Source organism: Ambystoma mexicanum, chromosome 4q, assembly GCF_040938575.1.
Source record: "Ambystoma mexicanum isolate Mex_15411 chromosome 4q, UKY_AmexF1_1, whole genome shotgun sequence".
In the NCBI taxonomy this organism is placed as follows: Eukaryota; Metazoa; Chordata; class Amphibia; order Caudata; family Ambystomatidae; genus Ambystoma; species Ambystoma mexicanum.
The window spans coordinates 997,637,976-997,660,739 of NC_090928.1; the positions used below are offsets into that span (position 1 = coordinate 997,637,976).

At 48.6% G+C, this 22,764-nt stretch overlaps 1 protein-coding gene across 3 annotated transcripts in view; it reads left to right on the forward strand.

Annotated features, from left to right (window-relative positions):
• The window catches only part of CENPF (centromere protein F), a 1,250,680-nt gene that overhangs the window by 277,473 nt on the left and 950,443 nt on the right, over positions 1-22,764 (forward strand). For all 3 annotated transcript variants that reach the window (XM_069608564.1, XM_069608566.1, XM_069608565.1), the window contains exon 6: positions 21,628-21,901. In XM_069608564.1, coding sequence (XP_069464665.1) covers positions 21,628-21,901 — 274 coding nt within the window. The remainder of the gene's footprint in view (positions 1-21,627; positions 21,902-22,764) is intronic.

The following is a 22,764-nucleotide window of genomic DNA, read 5'->3' on the forward strand; positions in this document are numbered from 1 at the left end:
CTATCAGGCCCAGATCCTCATTCACTCTCCGAAAGCTCTGAGCCATGGCCTCTTCTGTGGGCCTGGGTTTGAGGGGGCCCATCCGCTTCCTATCTATGGAGGGGTCCAGGACCATGTTGAAGTCACCCCCCACCACCAACGGGCCCTGCGTGAATAGTCTGAGCTTGTCCCTGGTTTCCTCCCAGAATTGTGCCTGGCTCTCATTCGGGCCATACACCACCGCCAGGGTAAGGGGGGACCCCTGTAGGGGGCCCCGTATCAGCAGGTAACAGCCTTCGGGATCTTTCAGGATCGCCTCCTTCTCGAACCCTACGTTCCTTCCTATCAGTATGGCCACCCCCCTTTTCTTAGTCCTGTGGGATGCATGGAAGACCTCCTCGATTTCCCCCCCCCGCAGCCTGGGCCCCTTCCCCCTTGCCCAGTGTGTTTCTTGCACAAATAGTAGGTCTAGTTTCGCCCGCTGAACTCTCTACAAATCAGAGATCTTTTCGTGGGGGTGTTTAGCCCCCGCGCATTTAGGGTACCCACTCCCAGGGCCGGGCGGCTGTCAGCCATAATCAGTGTTTCCTGCCCTGCTGGTCAACAACTTCGCATCGATTCTCCCTTCTCGCTCCCCTTGTTTCACCGGTTGGACGCTATTGAAATGTTCCCCCAAATGCCCCCCAAACCCTTTCCCAAACAAACGAACCCCAACTAGATCGTGAACCCCCACCCCCTGCCCTGGCGTCCAGCCAGATAGTTCCACCATTGCTGGTATTTTGGCCAGACCACCAGCCTGCCCCTCTCGGCCAGGCGATCATTGCAAAACCCCCTTCTTATGAGCCCCCCACCACCCCTGATTTCGTCCCCGTAATTGCCCCCATTTTACTTGGTGTTCAGCGGGATTCTGGCACCTTTCTTGCCTTTCGGTGTTCCCCGGATTACCGCCCTGTAGGTAATTAGCTAACTTCAGTCGTCCTAGAAGACCACTCTTTCGCACCAGTGCTGGCTGAGACCCCTTGGTGGTCATCCCTCTGAGTCATTCCGCTCTGCCTCTTTCGCTGGTGAGGGTGTGCTCCTTTTCCTAAATTTCCGTGCCCCAGATTTCTTTCTTCTTTCGCTCGACGGGCCCGGGCCACTTGCTCTGCCCGTTGCCGGCCCTGATGACCCCCTTCGGGGGGGTGGGGTCCACCACGTAGTCCTGGATGGCTCCCTTGATGTCTTCCTCCGTGATCAACGTCATCCGTTGGCCCTGGTATTCGAAGGTTAGGGAGAAGGGGAAGCCCCATCTATATCGTACTCCCTTCTCTTTCAGCAGCTGTGTGAGGGGGCGGCACATCCTGCGTTTGGATAATGTGTATGCGGAGAGGTCTTGAAAGATGGAGACCTGTGAGTTGTTGTACGTAATCTCTTGGGCTCTCCTGGCTGCTTCCAGTACCCGTGTCTTCTCCAGATAGTAGTGGAACCGGACCAGAATCGATCGGGGACCCCTGCTCGTCCACCCGCTCTGTTTACCCGATCAAACGTGAGTTTGGCGGTCAGCTCCTCTTCAAAGAGGAGGGCAATTATGTTCCGCACCATTCGGGTGAACTCTCTCTCCGTTTCCCCCTCCGCCTCCGGGACCCCAAAAAACCTGAGGTTGTTTCTTCGTTCCCTATTCTCAAAATCGTCCATTTGTCTCGACCTCTCTTCCTCCTTCTTCTCCAGGGCTGATAACCTCATATTAGTCTCTATCTCTAGGGTCGCTGAGGAGGATTGATTGGATTCGACCTGTAGGAGTCTGTCTTCAACTTTATCGACCCGTTGGTCCATCTTTTCGAACTTCTGGGCAATGTCGGAGCTCATGTCTCTAATTTCTTGCAAGATGGACGCAAAGCCCCTTTCCATTGCCTCCGTTGAGGGGGCAGCGGCCCCTGAATGGGCCATCTCTCTGACTTGGGCCGGATCTTTTTCGTAGGGGCCTGGGTCTCGGTAGCAATATTTCTGCAAGTTCCTCTGCCAGTCCATTCGGTCCCCCCCTGGGCTCTCCGTTGGGTATGCTTTGAATGTGGGGGGCTCCTGGTTTACTTAGCGGGTCACTTCGCGGGTCCACCTATGCCCCACTGGCGGAAGGGCGGGCACACGCCCCGCCAGCCTCAGGCGGGGGCCTCACACCCGTTATCCTCGGGGCCTTCCGCGCCCTTTAAGTCCTCCTTGAAGGGGGGAGGAGTGCTTGGTTGCCGCGTTGGTGGTGGGCCGCGGACCCGGCCAGCGTGATGCTTGTGCCCGAAGCCGTCTCCGGTGGTGGGGTTGGGGATCCGGGGGGGCTAGACCGCCTCTCTCTGTTTTCACAGGTCTTCGCTGTGCCTGGGGGACTGCTTCTGGGCGAGCACGCGCCCCGCCAGCCCCCGGCGGGGGCCTCACACCCAGTATCCTCTGGGCCTTCTGTGCCCTTTGTGACTTCCTTGACGCGGGAGGGGCGCTCGGCTGCCGCGCCCGTCACCGCGTGGTGGCGGGCTGCGGCCCGTGCGTATTAGTTGTGGGGGGCACCTCCCCGCTGCCTGAGGCCCACTATGGGGGCGGGGGGGCGGAAGAGCTGCCGCCCGCCTCGCGGGCAACCCGCTATCCCCCACGGGAGGCCCCCGGGTCCGCTCCGGATCGCCGCTCTCCCCTCTCCAGTGGCCTATCCGGGCCGGCGCTCCCGTCTCTGGGTCGGGCGCGTCTCTCACGCGGTCCGTGCCGTCTATGCCTGGGAGGCACAGGCAGACCGCCTCCCAGGGCGAGTTCCCCAGGTCCCGCTCTGTGTCAGTGCCGTGGGGGATGGGTGTCCGCCGCGGTTTAGGAGGCCGGACCCTCCCGTCCCGACCGCCTGTGTCGGCGGGCTGTGGCTCTGTCTTTCGGCTTTGCGCCGCCCGGGCCCTCTGCGGCGCCCCGCTGCCGGGTCCGCAGCCCCGGATCTCTGCCGGGTCCGACCCCGCCGTTTCGCTCCGTGGGGGCACCAGGGGTTCACCCTGCTCTTCGGCCCACACTCACGCCGTGAGGGGGTCTCGGGCGGGGGGGGGTGTGGGGGTGGGGGGGTTGGGGCTCAGTCCCGGTTAAGACCTGGCCGTTGGCGGAGCACGGGAATCAGGCAGCCATTGCCTCTGCGCCCCCTGGTGGCCTCCCCAAGAATCTTTAAGGTTGGTAGGCACACAGCATGATTGAAAGGATGAGTTGATAAAGGAGATGATGAAAGGGGCTAGTTCTTGTGCAGCTTCTTTGATAATAGGTGCTGGACAGGGGTCACAAAAGCAACGTGAAGATTCAGGGAAGTTATGATGTTCTTAGCTTTTGCGATGGAGCTGGCTCTAAAGTTAACGTGGTTTAGTTTGGGTAGTGGCAAGTTCTTGTAGGATGGCTTCTTGAGTGGAGAGTGCAATGTTGTGGAGGGAGGATCTTTTGGCTGATATTTTGTCTTGTAGCATGGTGATTTTATTGCATAGGGCGTTTTGAATGTTGGTGCACCAGACTTTATCTTTAGTACGTGGGTCTGCAGGTGCAATGGGTGGTTTTAATTCTCTAAGAATGGAAAAGATTGCTTTTTTGATTCTGTCGTTAAAGGTCTCTTTTTATAGCCTGAATTGTTTCTTGTAGCTATTAGTGAGGGTAGTAAGGAGATTCTTGTTCTGCAGAGAGGGTTTTTTTTCAACAGGTTTCTGCTTGTCTTTTTTCTTTGCGTAGCGCTTTTAGGCTAGGGGTTAACCAGGTGAACCAGGTGTTGGGATGGGCAGGGGGTTTAGTTTTGGTAAGTTTCAGCGGCGCAATGGTGCCAATAGCTGAGTTAATGGTGGTGTTGTACAGGTCCACAAGGTCATTCGGGTTAGTAATCAAGTTGGAGTGATTAGTGATGGGCTGAATCACGGGGATGAGGTTAGTGACTGTAATTTTTTTTTTTTTTTACAGCGGGTGAGGGCTGGAGGTACCAGTGGTAAGGTTGTTTTAGATTGGGGTACATCTGAGATGGTTAACCAGATTAGGTAATGATCGGTCCAAATGCACGGTTCGATAGCTGTTATAAGGGTAACGCAGTTGATATCTGCTACCCAGTCCAATGAGCGGCCCTTAGCATGCGTGGGGCTGTTATTACGGATGGTGAGGCCTGCTTCCAATATTGTTGGCTAGGATAGAGGCATTAGTGTGTCTAGGGTCATTGTAGCCTAAGTTGAAATCACCAAGTAGGATGATTTGTGTCCCCGGTTTGGCATTAATATTTAGAAGGGTGGTTATGTCTTCTTCAAAAGAACCTAGTGGACCCGGGGTTCTATAGATAAGGTGCACCGTGATGGTACGTGAGGCATAGAATCCTAATTTTAGGGAGAGTAGTTCTGCTGAAGGCATAGTCATATGATCTATTTCTTTGATAGTGAGGTCGGATCTACAGATAAATGCTATACCGCCTCCTTTGGAGGTTTCTCTATCTTTTCTAAAGATAGTGAAGTTTAGGGGTGTGGCTACCATTAGGGTAGGGCCAGCAGCTTTGTGTAGCCATGTTTTAGTCACTGCTAGGAAGTCGAGCTGGTTGCAGGTAATGATATCAGCAATTTGAGAAGCATGGGCTATCAGCGATCTGACGTTGATGAGGCCACCCTTGAGGTTGTTACTTTCATGGAATCACTAGTGTGGTCATTGATGATCAGGGTTTCAGATGGTTTAGTGCGAGATTTCTGAGTATAGATGGGTTTAGTTTTAGATGTGTTAGGGTAGGCTCGTGGAGGCTTAGGCAGTCTAGATCCAAGTCTATAATTTCTTGGAATGGTAGGGCAGATCTGATTCTGGTGGGTCTGAGTATAAGGATCTAATGATTGCTGGTCAGGGGGCTTGATATGTGTCTTGCTAGTCAGTCACCTAGCTGAAGGGGGTCTACAGTGGAGAGCTGCTATTGTGGATAGGGCCACGAGTGCGGAGAGGATGGCTAAGGAGCAGGTGGATGGATTGGACATAGATGTCCTGTCAGAGTTGGTCAGGAGTTGGCCGATTTTATCGGCAGGTGTAGGGTAAAAGGGTAAGCTAGTTCAGGATGGCAACAATCGGCAACAGACTAGACTAGTATAGTATGACCACAGTCAGCATAAGGGCCAGGCTAGTACAATATAGCAGTAATTAGCATTGGGCCAGGCTAGTACAATGTTAGCATAGGGCCAGGCTAGTGCAGCGTAGCAGTGGTCAGAGTAGGGCCAGGCTAGTACAATGTTAGCATAGGGCCAGGCTAGTGCAGCGTAGCAGTGGTCAGAGTAGGGCCAGGCTAGTACAACATATCAGCATAGGGCCAGGCTAGTACAATATAACAGCAGTCAGCATAGGGCCAGGCTAGTGCAGCGTAGCAGCGATTAGTTAACACCTATTTTATTTATCCAACTCATCCTTTATTTTAGGATGCTCCAAGGTCCCAACACTTCCGCCGCCCCCTTTTTACACAAACAATGGGCCGAGGAAGACAGTGACTGAGAGTAAAAACATTCACTTTCACACAATCGTACCGGCCATATCCCGCTAATCGGATCAGGCAAAGTCAGGCACTTAAGTGTATCCACCTGACACCAATTAGCTCTCCTCACACGAATAAAAGGCAGAACTCAAAGACCCACTCGGAGCATGACTGAACACAAGAATGAGCAGGGCTTTCGGGACGAAGGCAAACCTATTTGAGCAGAGCAACGAACCAAGGAGCAGAAGCAGTGGGTGGGAAAACCCCAAAAGTTCCCCACTGGAGGTTGTTGCCTCAGACAGGCCGCAAGAGACACGTGGATAAGGCCAGATCCTGCAAGTGAAAACTGCATTGCGATGCCGAGCCTGTGGTACTAACCTTGATTCATGAATTGGAAATCGTAAAGCAAAAAAGAAACTTCCACAACCTGTGAATTGGCAAGTGACCTGAAAGGCTGCTGTGTTAAAGTTTGAAAGAGCAGCATTTTATCACAAATGAGACGCGACGAAAGGCAGACCTGTGAATGAACTTTGAACTAAAAGGCAGCTGCGAGTTCAGCGATACTGAGTAACGGAGTGGTCCGGCGAAAGTCTTTGTGAAAGGTAAATTGTTCAAAGCAAGAAAACGAATCTACAGCAAAAGTTATTTGGAAATGTTTAACTCCTAGGAAGGGGAAAGTAGAAGTTGAACTATAGATTTGAGTCAGTGGTCTGAAAAGTAAGCCACGCACATTCGAAAGCCTTTGATGTCCATAAGAGGTACGAGCCCGACAGAGGGAGACCCGAAGTGAAGTAAGCTTGGGAAGGGAGCCCCCTTGTAAGTTTGTGTTGAACCTTATTGTGAGAGGTCTGAGTCCGGCAGAGGGGGACCTACAAGAACTGTTTGGTGAAAGGTCTGAGACTGACAGAGCGGTACCTTTGTGAACATTTTGGTTGAAACTTTCTTTTTGGAAGTCGAGAAAGACTTAAAAGTGGAAGGCCAGCTGGGCCTCGATACACGTTCCAGAACTGTATTTGTGTTGGAAGCCGAGCCAGAGTGTCTCACCATGCCTACAGGGACAGCCTTACTCTGTGAGGTCTAACATAGGGAGGAGAGCTGGTTCAACCACATTTATTAATTTGAACACTCATTTTTCCATTTGCATACGTTTCTCATTTATTCACTTTTTTTGTTCGCGATAGGGCAGGCATTAGATGTTGATTTCACAAACAGCACTAGGACTGCGCTATTTATTATTTGATGGTCAAGACTATTCCCATCTTAGTTATAGGGCTGACTAGGAGTTTCTCCAACCCCAACCATTTCAATAAAGGTTTTACAAATTGTACCCATTATGTCAGTCATACGTTTGATAACATGCCTCCCCTACAGTGCAGAGGGCTAGATCTCTGCATGTCTCCCCATACCTGGATGACTGGCTTGTTGGAGCCAAGTTGCTAGCAGAAGCTACTCGCTTATCGGGCATTGATTGATACCCTGATCGACCAGGGTTTACACCTAGTCAATCTATGACCTTCACCGGGTTAGAGTGGAACACTCGTCAAGAACGACAATTTCTCCTATCAGTGAGAGAGCGGGACATACTGTGGCCTGTAAACCACTTCATGAGCAGGGATTACACATCTCTTTGGTATCCACATTTGTTGGGCCTTCTTTGAATTTTGCATCCTAACAGTCCAGCTGGCCAGGCTGAAGATAAGCTGGTTTCAGTTTTACCTTGTGTCCGTTTGGTACCAAGAGTCTGCTTCCCTGGCCATATGGGTTTGTATATCCCCTCTTTGAAGGTTTGGGTCTGCTGTGGTGGCAGGACGAACACAACTTGATTTCCGGAGCGCTTTTCTATCCTCACCACTCTGTTGTGGGGACTACGGATTCTTAACTGTAGGGGTAGATGGGCAATCTGGAGTAGCACTCACCTTTTCTCCGGTCCTCTGCCTGTCGGTCATCGAGATATGGGAGTGGGCACTAGCAAGAGTGGACCTCAGGTTGTGCACAATGATCACAATGGCACTACAGGGGTCGACAAGGCTTGTACCTTGAAACACTTGTGTATAGGCGCGTTTATAAATGCCATATCATATCATAGTTTGCAGACCTGAAGTAGGAGGCAGTTGAAGGCTAGATCCAGCTACCTTTAGCAGACCTGTCTCAGGAGGGAGGGTGTGGGTGAAGGCATGAGGCAGTAGTTAACTCACTTCCACTGTCTTTTGTGCTAGCAGCATGGCCCCTAAGGAGTTCTATTTGGCTCACTTAGGCCCTCTCAAGAAAATCTGGCTGTTATTCAGTGTGTTTGGAAGGATTCTACACAAAATAAATATATAAGCAAATGGTTCTACTTTTGGCATTGGGTAGCTTAGAAAAGGGCTGACTGGTTTAAATCCTCTCGACAATAGTTTTTTGTTTTTCTACCCCTCTGGCCCAGTCTGACTTACAGATAGACACACATGCCTGACATACTTAGCTGCCATTAGAACATACAGAAACTTTGATTCCATGTTCGTTTGCCACAACCAATGCCATGGTAAAAAAATCCCCTGGAGGTCCGTGGTAGACCTTATCCTCTAGGCAGGAGGCCCACAAGCTGTGTTGGATTTAAACTTGGTTTTGGCAGCATTGTTCCGGGAGGATAGATCAGGGGCAACGTGCTTGCCTTGGACGCAAGACGAGGCAGAGCAACACAGGTTCGATCCCCTGGTCCGCGCTTAGAAACCTCTGGGTATTTAGCACGTTCTAAATAACCGATCATATCATATATATTGGTTTGCAAGTCTTTTGATCCCTTGCCATCAGTCAATATTAAGTTAGTAACCTAGGAGTCCATACTTTTGGTTGGCTCTGACTTTAGCCTGGAGATTCTGTGAATTACGGGCTCTGGTTGCTTCCAACACTTAGTCTTTCACAAAGAAAAGGTGGTGCTTTGCACACACCCCTCTTCTGTCGATAGTGGTTAGTGTTTCACATTAACCAGGAAGTAGTCTTTCCAACTTTTCTCCCCAACTTGCAGCCTGAAGTTGATTGATTCCTCTTCTGTCTCAAGGTCAGGGGAGCACTGAAATGTTATGCCTTGTTTATTACCTGTGAAGGGCCGTCCCCTCGTGGTCAGGCTTTCAAAGCCTCTTTTGCTTGGTGGATGATAATGGCTATTCTTGAAATGTATAAGGTTCAGAAGTGGACTTTCCTCATTGGGCTATATGTTCCGGTAGTGTGAGTAAAAGCCAATACTGTGTCTTTTTCAGCATCATGTTTCATGGATGGTAGAAGTGGGGTTGCTCCAACAGCCTTATGCAGAAATGTCTGCATTGACGTGTGCCAATTCTTCCTTCGGCAACGTAGTTTTGATGATTCTTTTCTCTTCAGAGAAGTAGTAAGGTGCTTCCTCCTCGGCGGGTTTAGTGGTCTGTAATCGCCCATACAGTATTGTGGAAAGGGGATGGGATGTAGGAGTAAGGGAAAGTTGCTCACTTTAGTGACTACTGTGCTCTTAGTCCATAGACCCACTTTTCTCCATACAGCCCTCTTTCGGTCCCACTTAAGTGAGTGCAGAAAGGGCTGCTGAATCTGGGGACTAAGGCGTGCCGCTGTGGGCGAGGCTAGCTGTTAGGACAGTTTTTCTGAAGTCCAACTAAGGGCTTAGTAAAACCAGACAACTGAAAGAGTACCAAACTCCACTCTTTGTATAAGGCTGTGCCACCTGAGTATTTGGTAGAGTAGCCAGAGCAGCCAGGCTTATCTTAGGAAGGAGACAGGGCTGTAGCTTGGCAATTTGTAGCATACATATGGTCCAAAGAAACACTATGTATTGTATAAATAAATGGATTATTTAAATAGAAGTAGGCCAAAATGAATCTTGGGTAAAATGTACAATCACCTTATATATAAACAGTTATAAACACCAACTCAGTACTTTAACCCTATAACTGCCATGGGTATTTCCCTCCAGTGCCAAGGCCTTTTTTGGTGATTTTGGTATGTGGCCATTCAATGCCTTGTAACTTTTTTTGTTACAGGAGATATCTCGGCCAAATTTTGCTCCTTTTTTTCCCCACATTTAGGCGGTCGTAACGCCACCCAGGAATCCTAGGTTGCTGTAGGGGGGTGAGAGAGAATAAGCAAAAAGGGTGAACATTTTGGGTTTTTTCAAAAAATGTCAATAAAATTATGTACAAAGAAGCCTGTGGTTTTTTCCTTGTAAGAGCTAGTAACAAATGGTTTGCTGTGCTGAATTCCTCAATTTCCTGGCTTTCAAGAACAGGTTGAGTGGAAAATTTATTTTGATGTGGTTATCAACTGTTTTGTGAGAGGTAGGCGATATTGCCAATTTTTGCCAATTGGACATGCATGGACGGAATGGAAGAAAAGGGTAGGAAAGCCGAATTGGAGGACAGAAAGGCATAGATTTCTGAAAGTAGACAAAATTCCAAGTTTAGGAAGGGGTGATTTGTGTAGGTCAGGGAACAACTAGGTACGGGAAAATGCCATAGATTGGGGGAAAAGCGGGAAATTGACCGAAAAAGAGGTATGTGTTGGACATGGTTGGCTTGGTACGGCAATGGCTTCTATGAATTTTCAGAAAAGCAATGCTCCGCTACATTCTCCCGACTATTGCAGTTAGGAAAGCACACATTTTTTGTAGTGTTTTACAAAACAAGCAATACCACAAGCCAAACACTGAGCTATGGTACATAGGAGGTTTATTTTTCACGGCCTGAACAGACGCATTTAGCATGTGTAAATCGGGAAAATCAATGTGGTGAGGAACGGCAAGCATCCATTTTTTGAAGGAGCACAGGCAGACCTTTTCAAGGATAGGTGACTTGTGCAGGTTACAAAAAACACACCGCCAACAACACATGGCCTACCTTCCCGCATCCCCACACGTGTCCCGATGAAAACGGTACCTCACATGTGTGGGTGCACCTACAGTAGGCGCAAAAGGGTAACCCACTGGGAACACCAAGCCTTTCGGCACTGCCATTTTGTTCATGTGGGCAACCTACAGATTTAGGCCTAGGATGTCGAAATCAGCAAGGAAAACGGGGAACCCCATGCTTTTCCCAAAAAGAGGACACCCGTGGGAATCCACACATGGACGAAATGGCCAAATTGGAGGGGCGGCCCCTCTCATGTAGCCCTCCCCAGGGGCAGATAAGGGGGGGGGCTGTCCTGCACTCCTCCCTGGGCTCAGGCGTCCGTTCCTAGGAGCAGATATCTGGTCCCAGGGAGGGCTGCATGACATGGCACCCACTCCATTGCGGCTGGGGGAGGGGGTCAATGCCCCATCCCATTAGAAAATTCCCAGACCCTTTGGGGTGCCCCACAGCCCCCCTAAAATGCATTCCACCATTTTCACTTTTTTCCTTTGGTAACCCAACTCCCCTTGGTGCAAAGGCACATTGATGTGCCCAAACCTCTCCTCCCTTGCCCCAAATGGGTGGAGAGGGCACCTCATGCAGGCCTCCCTGGGCCTCCTACAAACAGCTGAGTGAGGTACACCCCCCTCCATTTGGCATGGGGGGGGTTGAGGGCCCCCAAAAATGGTGGAACAGGCTCCCCAGTGGGTGGGGACAGTAAGGTTTGGGCACCCCAGCACCAGATTGGCACACCAATGTGCCCCTCTGCCAGGGCAGGTATAGTAAACAAAGAAAACTCAAAATGGCAGCCTGCCCTTTAGCGTGGGCTGAGGGGGCCCCCTACACCACTGTGGAATTTTCTAATGTGAAGGGGGGTGCACCTCTCCAACCCCACTCCAATTGGAGGGGCGGCACATCACATTGTTAGGCAGAATCCTGTGCAGTTCCCTTGGGGGAACACTGCAAAAAGATTAAGACTACAGGAGTAAGCAGTAAACCCAATTGGTAGCAGTCTGCACCACCCAGATTTACCTGGTAGCTGTGGCTGAGCAGTCAGACTTCTCTCAAGAAGAGTAGGGCAGTATGTAGAGTATACACTATAGGGCCAAAACACAGTAGAGCAAACAAATACTGACCAGAGCGTTGTATAAAAATATATAATTATTTATTTAAAACACACTTTATGGCACATACTAGCGCACTCAATCAAAAGCAAGTTAACAGAGTCAGGTAAAGTATACACACCTCCCTTAATAGTTATCAGACAAGTCTGGGTTAAAACACTACTATTTGTTAGAACAGATGTGAGCGCTTAACCAAGATGGCACTCTGATAATGTAGTTAAAGGGAGAGGAAAAGGCAGAGCATAAGAATAAAACAATTCCCAACACTTAAGAGTTCAGAGCAAGGGGAGAAAGGCAGGTTATACTGTAGAGCCAAAGTTCATAGGCCAGGCCCACTTTAAATGGAGCAAAGCCAAATGTGCCAAGGATCACACGGTTTAAAGTGCACTGAAAGTCTTTGCAGTGTTTTCAAAAGCGGTTGGGGTGATTCCAAAGATATAGTTCGAAGGCCTGGAGCCAACCCAGTTTAGAAGCCAAGGATTGAAGGGTCACCTTTAGCAATCTGTAGAAAGGGAGGCCAGGTAGGACACAGTACCTTAAAGAGAAAGGAAGCTCCAGCAGGGGCAGTTGTTCCTGGCAGTGGTTGAAGTTCGTGGTTCCGACCAGGGGAAGAGAAGATCTCGTTGAGGAGGAAACGTGGAGTCGTTGCACTGCACACGGATGAAACCAGCCACGGAGTTCCCGACTAAAAGGTGCTGTCCTTTTATTCCCGGTCAAAAGTGGTGAGCTTGGCTATCCGGCCGCCAGGGTGCTTGGCACGGGTGATTCGGCCAAGAGACGTCTTTGGAAGGCGAAAAGGGCGAACTGGTTGATCCCACCAGCTCAGGGGAAGAAGACTCGTCCAGCAGAAGATCTTATCTTGTCGTCGGGAAAGTGGTGAGGTAGTTGCAGCAGGGCTTCACTGGTGGTGTTGTTGCAGATAGCTCAGCTTCTTCCCTCTTCGGATTCTTAGGCCTTTGGCGACTTCTGAAGTTCAAGTCCCAAAGGCCCTGCTTTTATGCAGAAAAATCCACATTCATCAGCCTAGCTGTCAATCACACATGGTAAGTGATGAGGCGGGCGGCTCACCACTGGGCCAATCAGAGTAGAGTGCGACTTGGGTTGCTAAGGCAACGCATTCCAGGGTGCCAATTCCCCCCCTCCACCCTTCCTGTGGAACCCAGACACCATTTGGAGGGCTTCTGTGGAGAAGCCCGCCGAAATAGTGGAACAAAGGGCTCAACCTTGGTCAGAGTTGGAGACAGACACAAACGCCATTTTAGAATCGAGTTCTGGCAAAAAGACCCAACCGGTGATTTAATATTAAATAAATAAACCAGCGGTATCTTTAACATTGCACCAAAAAGTGGTGCGTTTAAAATCAATGGGAAAATCCCGTAGAGAATATTCCGGTGGAATATTTTGTGTGGTAACCACCGCCACCAGCCAGAAACTCGACGAGGGGGGACGGGACAGTGCCCCCTCGAACAGACCCAGGGGCAATCGAATTACCCCTTACCAGTACTTCCACAATATGATGGTTTGTACTGGTTCTGTTCACAATTTTGGACTAGTAAAGCCAATGGTGAGTTTACATGCCCTGGGAGACTGTAGTCTTTCCCACGGTATGGAGTCTATGTTTGGGGGTCACTGTGACACCCCTGTGGTACTGCACTGAGGGTGCTGTGTACCACAAATACAGAAAAACAGATGATACCCTATGGAGTAAAAAGAAACCGCATAGCCCATAAGCACATAACAAGTCAAAGACATACCTCAAATCATGCCTAAGAGTGGGAGTAAAAGAGTCTCACTCTTAGCAGGAGGAAAAAACAAACCCCAAAAATCCAGCAAAGCTGCTGGGGGACTCACTAGGTTTGGGAAATTAGCCTTATAAGAGAATTCTCCCTAACACATTTGTAGCCCTCCCCGGGGGCAGATACGGGCGGCTGTCCTGCACTACTCCCTGGCCTCAGGCGTCCCTTCCTAGGAGCAGATATCTGGCCCCAGGGAGGGCCTCATGACATGGCACCCACTCCGTTGCGGGTGGGGGGGGACGGGTCAACGCCCCATCCCATTGGAAAATTCTCTGTCCCTTTGGGGTGCCCTGCAGCCCCCCCCTAAAATGCGTTCCACCATTTTCCATTTTTTTCTTGGTTTATGAAACTTGCCTTGGCGCAGAGGGGCATATTGGTGTGCCAATCTGGCCCGGGGTACCTTAACCTTACTGCCCCACCCACTGGGGGGGCCTGTCCCACAATTTTTGCGGGGCCCTCTCCCCCCGTATCCCAAATGGGTGGCGGGGGCACCTCATGCAGGCCTTCCTGGGCCTCCTACAAACGGCTGCGTGAGGTACACCCCCCCCTTCCATTTGGGATGGGGGGAGAGGACCCCCAAAAATGGTGGGACAGGCCTCCCCAGTGGGTGGGGCAGTAAGGTTTAGGCACCCCGGCGCCAGATTGGCCCACCAATGTGCCCCTCTGCACCAAGGCAACTTTCGTAAACAAAGAAAAAAATGGAAAAGGTACACTACACTTTAGAGCGGGCTGAGGGGCACCCTAAACCGCCAGGTAATTTTCTAATGTACTGGGGGGTGACCCTCTACCCCCCACACCAAATGCTGGGGGGGGGGGCATCTCATGCAGCCCTCCCTGGGGTCAGATGCCCCTTCCTAGGAGCAGGTATCTGCCCCCAGGGAGGGCTACAAGGGGGGCCCCCCATTTCCCCTTGGGGTGAAGGTGAGAGGGCCAACCTCCTTTTCTGTGAAATATATCCCTGGTGGCTAGTGGATCCCCCAGTCCCACCCAAAATTCCCTTGTTATAATTTTAGTTTTTTTTTATTTTTGGTCCCCTTCCCTGGGGGCAGATTATCAGCCATCTGCCCCCAGGAGGGCCCTAACATACAGGCCCCATCCTTTGGGGGGCCTGCACACTATTTCCTGGTGGCCCTCCTCCCCAGCCCCCAATTGGATGGGGGGGCCACCTCATGTACTCCTGCCTGGGGGCATAAATCTGCCCACAGGGAGGGCTACAAGGGGTGGCCCCCCTTTCCACTTGTTTCCCATCAGTTTATTTTATTTTGCTTTTTTTTCTGCCCCCACCCCTGGGGGGGGCAGATGGTCACCTGTCTGCCCCAAGGGGTCATTATATATGTGCCCCCATACTTTGGGGGTTAGGGGGGCGGCGAGGGCTGCTTACTGTAAGCAGCCCACCTCCCCTCCCATGTCACAAACGTTTCCCTAGTGTCTAATGTGCATTGCTGCCGTGGCATCGAGCGCCCTGTGCCCGATCCGCAGGCAGCAATGCTGTCACACAGGGTGTCGTTGGAAAGGGGAGGATCTCCCCTTTCCAACGACACCACTCCCGATCTCCGGCTTGAAATACAGTCGGAGATCGAGGGGGAGAAAGGTGAACGCTCACCTTATATTTTCACTGCAGCACCCCGAAATGGCTGCTGCGGTGAAAATTACTTTGTTTCACGCTGACGTGCATTACGCACGCCGACGTGAAACTGAAGGTAATCCAGCCCCCTGGCAGTGAGGGGGGACCTCCCCCTCACATAGCCCGGGTGTCTGGATTACAGTTTTGTGTGATCCACACAACAAAGTGCCGAAAAGCACAAGCTATCTCGTCCTTTGCAACAGGGAGGGAATCCCAAGGACGAGATAGCTCGTTCTTGGCACTAATGAGGTTAAGGGATACAACCCAAAGTATTACCGTATTAAGAATAGTAGTCAGTAGTTCAAGGTTAGGTAAACCTAGAACACATTAAGAATGCAATCCGCTATTCTTAGCGAGTAAGAACAAGTTACATATATTTTTTGAATACAGTCAGTAAGTCAAGGGTAGTATACCCTGTCAGTCATGCAGTGACACTCAGTTAAGAAATCACTTAATAAACCAACCCTGTTACAAGTATATTCCTTGCATCATTACTTTTTAGGACTCAGTTCAGAGTTAGTAAATCAACTCGTATATACTCTGGAGGGGCCTTAAGCTACACAATGAGTATTAACTTTAATAACTTTTTTAAGAGGGCACTAAGCAAAGCAGGGACAGCAAATCCCACTTACACTTTAAGAAAGACCCAAGGTATTTCAAGTCAAGTAATGGACCCTACGACTATTCTGAAAATGCTCTAGGCAGTTTCATGGGAGGAATAACCCAGGTTACAAGTTTAGATGAGCAGCAGCTAATCGAGGGGAGTAAGACCTATATACTTTTTAAAGGAGCTACCAGCAGCTTAAAGGTCTGTATAAACAATCAAAATCCTATCCTACACTTTAAGAATTACACAATGTTATTCAAGGTAGGTAAAACCCAATGTTGTAAGAAACTATTACAGTTGTTTTTCAGATCAGTGGAACACAGATTAAGGTAAGCACTAACTCTTGAACTTATTTTAGGATGGCATAATGCCGACCAAGGTAAGTAAAACCCACGGTACACTTATTAAGAATGGCACACAGCTATCCAAGTTTGGTAAGACCCAATGCAGACTTGTTCTAGACAGGATATACAGCAGGTCAGGGGAAGCAAGACCCAGTTGGTGAACTTAAACAATTATATTCTTCAAGGAATAGGTGAAGCCAACAGCATTACTTTTGGGAAGAGGGGGAACCAATTCACAGGTGTAAAATAACCTTATGTAGTTTTAGGAATAGCAGAACACATTCAAAAGATACTAAACTTTTGTAACTGCTCATATTTCAGAGGGACAGTTACCAAACCAACTCTTTAGCAAGTAAGTGACGTTTTAACACTTGTTTTACTTTTCAAGACATCCTTTTCTTATCCAGTCCTTCCCTAGTCTATTGCATGAGTTCTCTCAGAGGCAGAAGAGGGCTCTAGTGGTCTAGGTGCCAGCTGTAGGCAGCGTGAGATAGGGTTCAGTTTGCAGGAAAAAGTCCTGAAGAAGTCTCTTCCAAACAAGTAAGTAGGTCACTTTAGAGTTAGTCAGGGTCCTGGGACTTAAGAACCGACACCCTAGAGGGATTCCATCATTGGCCTTGGCGAACTGAATGAGAGGACTCCCAAATCACCCTCCAAGCTTCACAGGCTTAAAGCGAGTAATACCCCAGCCAACACAGTACCTCGGCACGGAACAAGAGTTTGCAGCAGGAGGTCTTCAGGAGCTGCAGCCAAAAACCCAGTCGATGAATTCCTCGTTGTGAAGACAGGACACTGGAAAGGCATTCACAGCAGGGATCAACGGGGAAGACTCCAGGGAAAGCTTTCTTTGTGGCTGGATGCGGCTCTGGTGCCCTTTTCAGCAGCCAGATGAAGAAGCATTCTAGTCACTCTGTCCTGCACTTTAGAGATTCAAATCGTGTCTCTGGAGAGCCAGGAAAAGGGCACCAAAGTTTCGGACTTCAGATGACCATGCACTGCACACTGGCTCGAAGTCCCAGGGTTTTCGGGTATTGCAGGCCCAGCTAGGTCGCAGCACGTTGTGGGATGGCTCAAAATGCAGGTCTTCCTGAGACCAGTGGATCTCACCAGCCTCTGGGTAGGAGTCATTGCGTTCGGGACGCCAAGTTAGATTGGAAGGACGGGTTACAGCAGGCTCCAGTTACACAGCAGGCTCTCTGGTCCTGGAAATCCCTACAGCTGTCATTTCTTCATTTTCCTATTCAGTTTCAGCTCCAGTGTTCGACTTGTCAGAGGCTTCCAGGTTTGGAGTATTTATCAGGGACTACAGTATAAATTCTGCAATCTCATCCTGCATTTTCCAGCAAGGGGTGATGTGGTTGTCCAATGAGGCCAGCCAGCGCCCCACTGGGAGTTGGATACTTTCAGGCAAGGAGAAAGACAAAGGGCTGCAGAGTATTGGACTCCTCCCGTGCTTTTTGCTTTCTCAGACACACTGAAGCCTGGGTGGGGAATCTAAAATATTCCTGCCGAAGACAAAAATTCCACTGAGGTAGATCCCACCTAAAATGGCAGGGGAAGACCTCAAACCGCAGACACACAAGAAATGGCAACAAAAGGAGCCCACCATGTTACAAAAATGGTGGCCCTTTTGTGCATTACAGAGGCTGAATTGACAGCCTGTGCGTAATATTGACTAAAGGTCATAAAGGTAAAACCACTTCCAGCAGCCATTCATGTATCAAAATGTTACCAGGTAAGTAAGAAGGGGGATGCATTTTATCCCAACAGCACTCCACGTAAGGTAGGGGGTACTGGCTCACTTATACAAAATGTAGAGGGGATATAACTCCTTATTTACTACTTGGGGACAGTAGTTCACCCAAGTATTTAAAAGAGAAATTAACATGGGAGCCCATAAGGGCAACCCAGCCTAAGCCCAAAAGTTGTAGGAAACTCTAACTTCAACCATACTCTATGGAGAGAATTAAAAAGGTCACCCATAAAAAGAGTAAAAGCATAGGTGAGAGGGGAAAAGGAATTCCCTTCACCTCGGGACAAGTTAAAATAATTACCAAGTCAAAGCAAAAAGTTCTGGGTTTGACGCAGTTCAGGAAGATTTATCATAATAAAGAATATCTTACCTAACACTAGCGATGTGGTTACGCCTGTGGCTCTAAATTTAAAGGGGAAGTGCTCATTTTGCCTTGCAAATGGCACCAGTCCCATCCCCTGTCAGGGACACCCATACAGTATATGTAAGGGGTTTATTGACTACTAGCAGTACAGTAGTCACTACTGTTAGCAACCTTCCCTTTTTACTAACCTATTGTCTGAGGGCAAATCTTGTGCAGGGCAACTTTGATGCTCATACCCAAATAATTCAACTTACCTGCGACTTTAGCTAATTGGAACGTTGTATTCACTTACCTGTTCAGGCAAAGACTGCTCAAGATAAGGAGAAACGTGTGATGCATATGGAAGAGGAGTGTTGTAAAAGTGGACACCTCTGCTTCTAGAACTATTACAGAGATAGGTGATCTTTGGTGGATATCCAACTTTTCCTTTTGGCACTTAATTGAAGTGTTCAGCTATCAAGTCTTTTTGCATCCTAATATTAAGTTGCCTGTTAGGGAGAATTCTCAGAAATGTGCTAATTTCCTTCTACCGTAGAGACCCGTGGCTCTTTTGCTGGACTTTAGGACTTTACATTTTTATCCTGGAGAGAGTCAGAACTTTTCCATCTCTCAGGTATTTTTCTTTGATTTGAACTCTGTTTATTTTGGTTTTGTAGTCTGACAAACTCCATAGGCATCATCTTTTTACATAGTGACACACAGCACCTTCAGTGCAGTGCCACCGGGAAATCTTTCAGATTTCCTAAAGGTTTAAATACCTTCTCTTGGTTAAACTACTGTTTCCAAGAGCAGTGAAGTGAAATTGACTTACATTTGTAACTTTCTAGACCCAGCACACGCTATCTTACAATAGGGTGCTGGAGGGGTTACCTAGCATCCCCTTTCTCTAGTTTGTCATGTAACATTTTATTACCCTTTCTACAATTAATGGCTGGTGGCAGTGGTTTACTTTTACTACCATTGTGTGTGTTTTACCGTGGTCTGCAATTGCAGCTACAGTAAAGCACCCATGGGTGCCCAATTTGTCTCAATGGCCCGGTCTTCTTTGGCCATTTCTTGTTGTAAAGGTCCTTCTTGAGATTTACTCTGCGTGCCAAACCAGGTTTGGTCCCTTTGTTCATTTTGTATTTGGCAGGGTTCACTGCTGAATCGCGCCTCTGGCTCAAGTGTGTCTGGCAGGGCAGGAAGCGAGGGAGGTTCCCACAACTCCCTGTGCTTAGTCTCCTTGGTTACAGGATTGCACCCAAAGGTAATGGGCTGGCTGTCCTTTGAGGACCGCCACCCTGCTGTGTGAGTGACAGCTAGGCTGTAAATGAAAGGGAGAAACTTGTATAAAAGGCGAAGTCTTTTGCTTGGAAGGCAGTCGACCACTGGACGAAGGAATCCAAAGAAGAACTTGGAAGAGAAACCTGCTGCAACTCCTGGACCGTTGGTTTGCCCGGTGAAGCTCTGCTGCAGTGCTGAAGCTCCGAATTCGCCTTGACTAGAGAACCCCTCTCAAAGGGTGACTTCTCCCCTTGGGTTGGCGAGACCAATCAACCCCAAAACAAACACATCTAGACATCCCCTCGGAGCTGGCTGTACTTCTATTGCTGCTGCAGGAACCGATTGCCAGGGAGAGGAACACCAGAATCGAGTGCATCGTTTTTAAGCCCGACCCGAGTTCCAGGAAGATCCTCCGGCCTCCCTAGAAGCAGGGCTGACAATGCCTGAGCCACCGCAGTGGAGTGCTGGACCCCAGGAGCAAGGAAAGTCCAAACGGTGTCCAAGAGCCGCGGTGGTGCTATTCACGAGAAGCTGAAACCACAAAGTGCTGCTGATATGAACTTTGTCCAATGCTGCCGCCGACCTTCGAATCGTAGTGCAGGAGTCCTCCAGACGTCCTCCCTTTTGTCCCCCCGACTGAGGCCCAGGAACAACAGGATCTGGCATACTACAACAGGAATAGACGCCAGCTGGAACCAATTTTTTCAGACCTAAAGGTACTGTGAACTAAGGGGTACTTATCTCTTGCTGTGTAGTTTGCTTGCTCTCAGTTGAGACCTGCCTTACTGCATTTTTTTAAAGTTGCTTGCAGCTCTGCCGTTCACAAGCCTCCCAGCTTGTGGCCCAACTGTGATTTCATTTACAACAAAAACTCTCTATAACATTGTGCAAGACTTTTTACTTACCTTCAAGAAGAACTTCAGCTGCCCTAGACTTTGCTCAAGTGACATTAGCTCCCGGATAGACTCTTATAACCTCTGACTTTGTTTGATCTGTCCCTCCAAAAAGTCATACATTGTTCACTTGTATAGCTGGGAAAGGGTTATTCTACATTGCATTGGGGGGTTCAAAGGTACTTACCAGTTTGAGAAACTTGTTCATCATTGTTTTCGCGCCCTAACCTTTTGACATCAAACTCAGTATTGCTCTAAATGTACCAGTGATATATTAATGTCCTAGTTACTAAAGTCACCTGAGGGTGTAGGAAGTGTTTGTGTGCCATCCCAAAGGGGTATCTACTGATTTATTCAAACTGAGTTTATTTTATTTCTATAGCCTACCTTAACCTGGAGGTATCTAGGCGCATATGACAGTTGCAAGTTGCATTTACAGTTGCATTTACAGTTGCAGTTGCAGATTACAGTTACAAGTATACATTGTGCATTGGTCTAGGAGTACGGGATTACAAACATATGCATGCAGAAAGCAGTAAAGACAGTGGTATACATTAATCTAGGAATACAGTGATGGTATACACTAGTCTAGTAGTGTATATTTTAGTGTTATGTTTTTGCTCCCTTCTAAAGAAGGCTTATACAACTGTTAAATTAATAAATAATGTTTTAATCAAGAAACCTTGAGTCTGTGTTTATTTGAATACCTCTCACTGTGAAACTGTTACAACCCTACAGCTCACATTGACCCCTCTCGAGATAAGCCCGACTGCTCAGTCACTCTACCAACTTGGGTAGTACATGCTTTATACCAAAGGTTGGGTTAACTATTGTCAAGAGGACAAGGCTGGTGCAGTCTCCCACGGGGTACTGTATACAATCTTGCCTAACATTGCCCATTGTGTCGGGAAGGGGCAACTGCTGCTCGGGATGAGACAAAGTTATGAATTATTAGCAAAATGAGAAACCCATAATAGGACCGAGTTTCTTAGTGCTTTTCCATATGTAAATTCCTATGAATAATGTAAGATTCAATCAAGTATAAATCCAAACGATGACAAGATTTGTAGAACCATGTACGCACCCAACTCTAATTTTGGAAGCAAGACAAAGCATTGCAACACGGTTTTGAACCCTGGGCTCTCGCTTAGAAACTGGTCCCCGGTATTAAGCGTGTTATAAAAGAACAATTATAAATATGTTCATTTTAGTAAGATGCATTCGACCAGGGCCAATACACAGACGTTATTCTGAATTTCCCCCCAACTAAAACTTAGAGGGACTATTTGATTCACAAATGAATGACTTAAATTGGATATAAATCAGAGTTGCTTATAGTATCATCTTTGTTTTTCAAATTCTGTCGAACTAAAGTATGTCCCGATTTAAATCAGATTTATTCTTAGTAATTTCTTTGACTTGTGCATGATCCATTCTTGTTGGTTTAAAAATAAATATATTTTTTTCCAAGATCTCATACACCTATCTAGCTAAACTGTCATACTTACAGCTGCTTCATGTACGTTGTTATTACGTGACAGTTTGAGGGCAATTTTGCCTAACTTTATATTTAATATTTTACAGAAGGCAAATACTTCATTTTCACAAAATCCCATGAGCCATCGGGAGATTGCTCGAAATCAGACCGCTTCATCCGTGTTTGCCTGGCAACAAGAGCAGCCTCCCAGCTGCCCCGTGGCAAGCAGTCCGCTTACCCCTCTCAAGCGAGGCTACAGTGCTGCTCACTTTCCCTGGGATAATGAGGGTACTCCAAGCAAGCAAATATTCAGAAGAGAGAAGAATGACAGCTGTTCAGAAAGCTCCCAAGCATATGATTCTATCAAAATGCAAAATCAAGGTAATCATCTGCCATAATGGGCCCTCTATTGTTCTAGCAACCAAAGTTGACATTTAAAAGATGTGTTTAAGACCTGAATTGTGTCATTGGCAACACTGCAGTTCTACTTTGAGTTAATCGCATGCAAGGCATTGATATATGGTATGATGTGGCATTTATAATGCGCCTTTACACAAGTGCTTCTAGGCATGACAAGACAAGGAGGGGTAAACAAAGGGAGGACAAAATAATGATTTTACTGGGCCTTGTCATTCAATCGTGCAAGTGCAGGCGAGGGCGAAGGGGAGAAGTGCCAGGGGAGAGGGGAAGGGATAAGTGCAGTTAACACTCAGGTGCAGCCAGCGGGTGGCTCATAAGTGCAGACAGAATGGACTGTAGGGTTTCAGATGCAGACCCTTAAGTGCTGGGGAGACCAGAGGCAGTGCAAGGGCAAGTGGACATGCAGGAGCCTGGCCCCGAGTTCTGATGGTGACCAGTGCGCGGGGCAGTTGGGTGCATCAGCAGGGGAGTGGAAGAGAGAATGTGAAAGTGAAAAGGAAGGTCTTGAGATGCTTCCGGAACCAGAGGTGGTCCTGCTCAAGTTTGAGAGAGGTTGTTCCAGAGGGAGGCCCCACGCGAGGAGCTCGATCTGCCCCCAACCCTCTGCTTGAAGAGGCGTCTGACCCTCAGAGGGTTGGAGGTGGATGAGCAGAGAGCTTGCGAAGGAAGATGTTTTGGAAGAGAAAGTTGGAGGCAGAGTGGTTCCAGGCCCCAGAAAGCCTTGTGGAGGATGCAGAGGGTCTTGAAACTGATCCTTGCAGCCACAGGGAGCCAGTGACGAGATTTCAGAGCTGGAGAGATGCAATCCATGGGTTTGAGGCCAA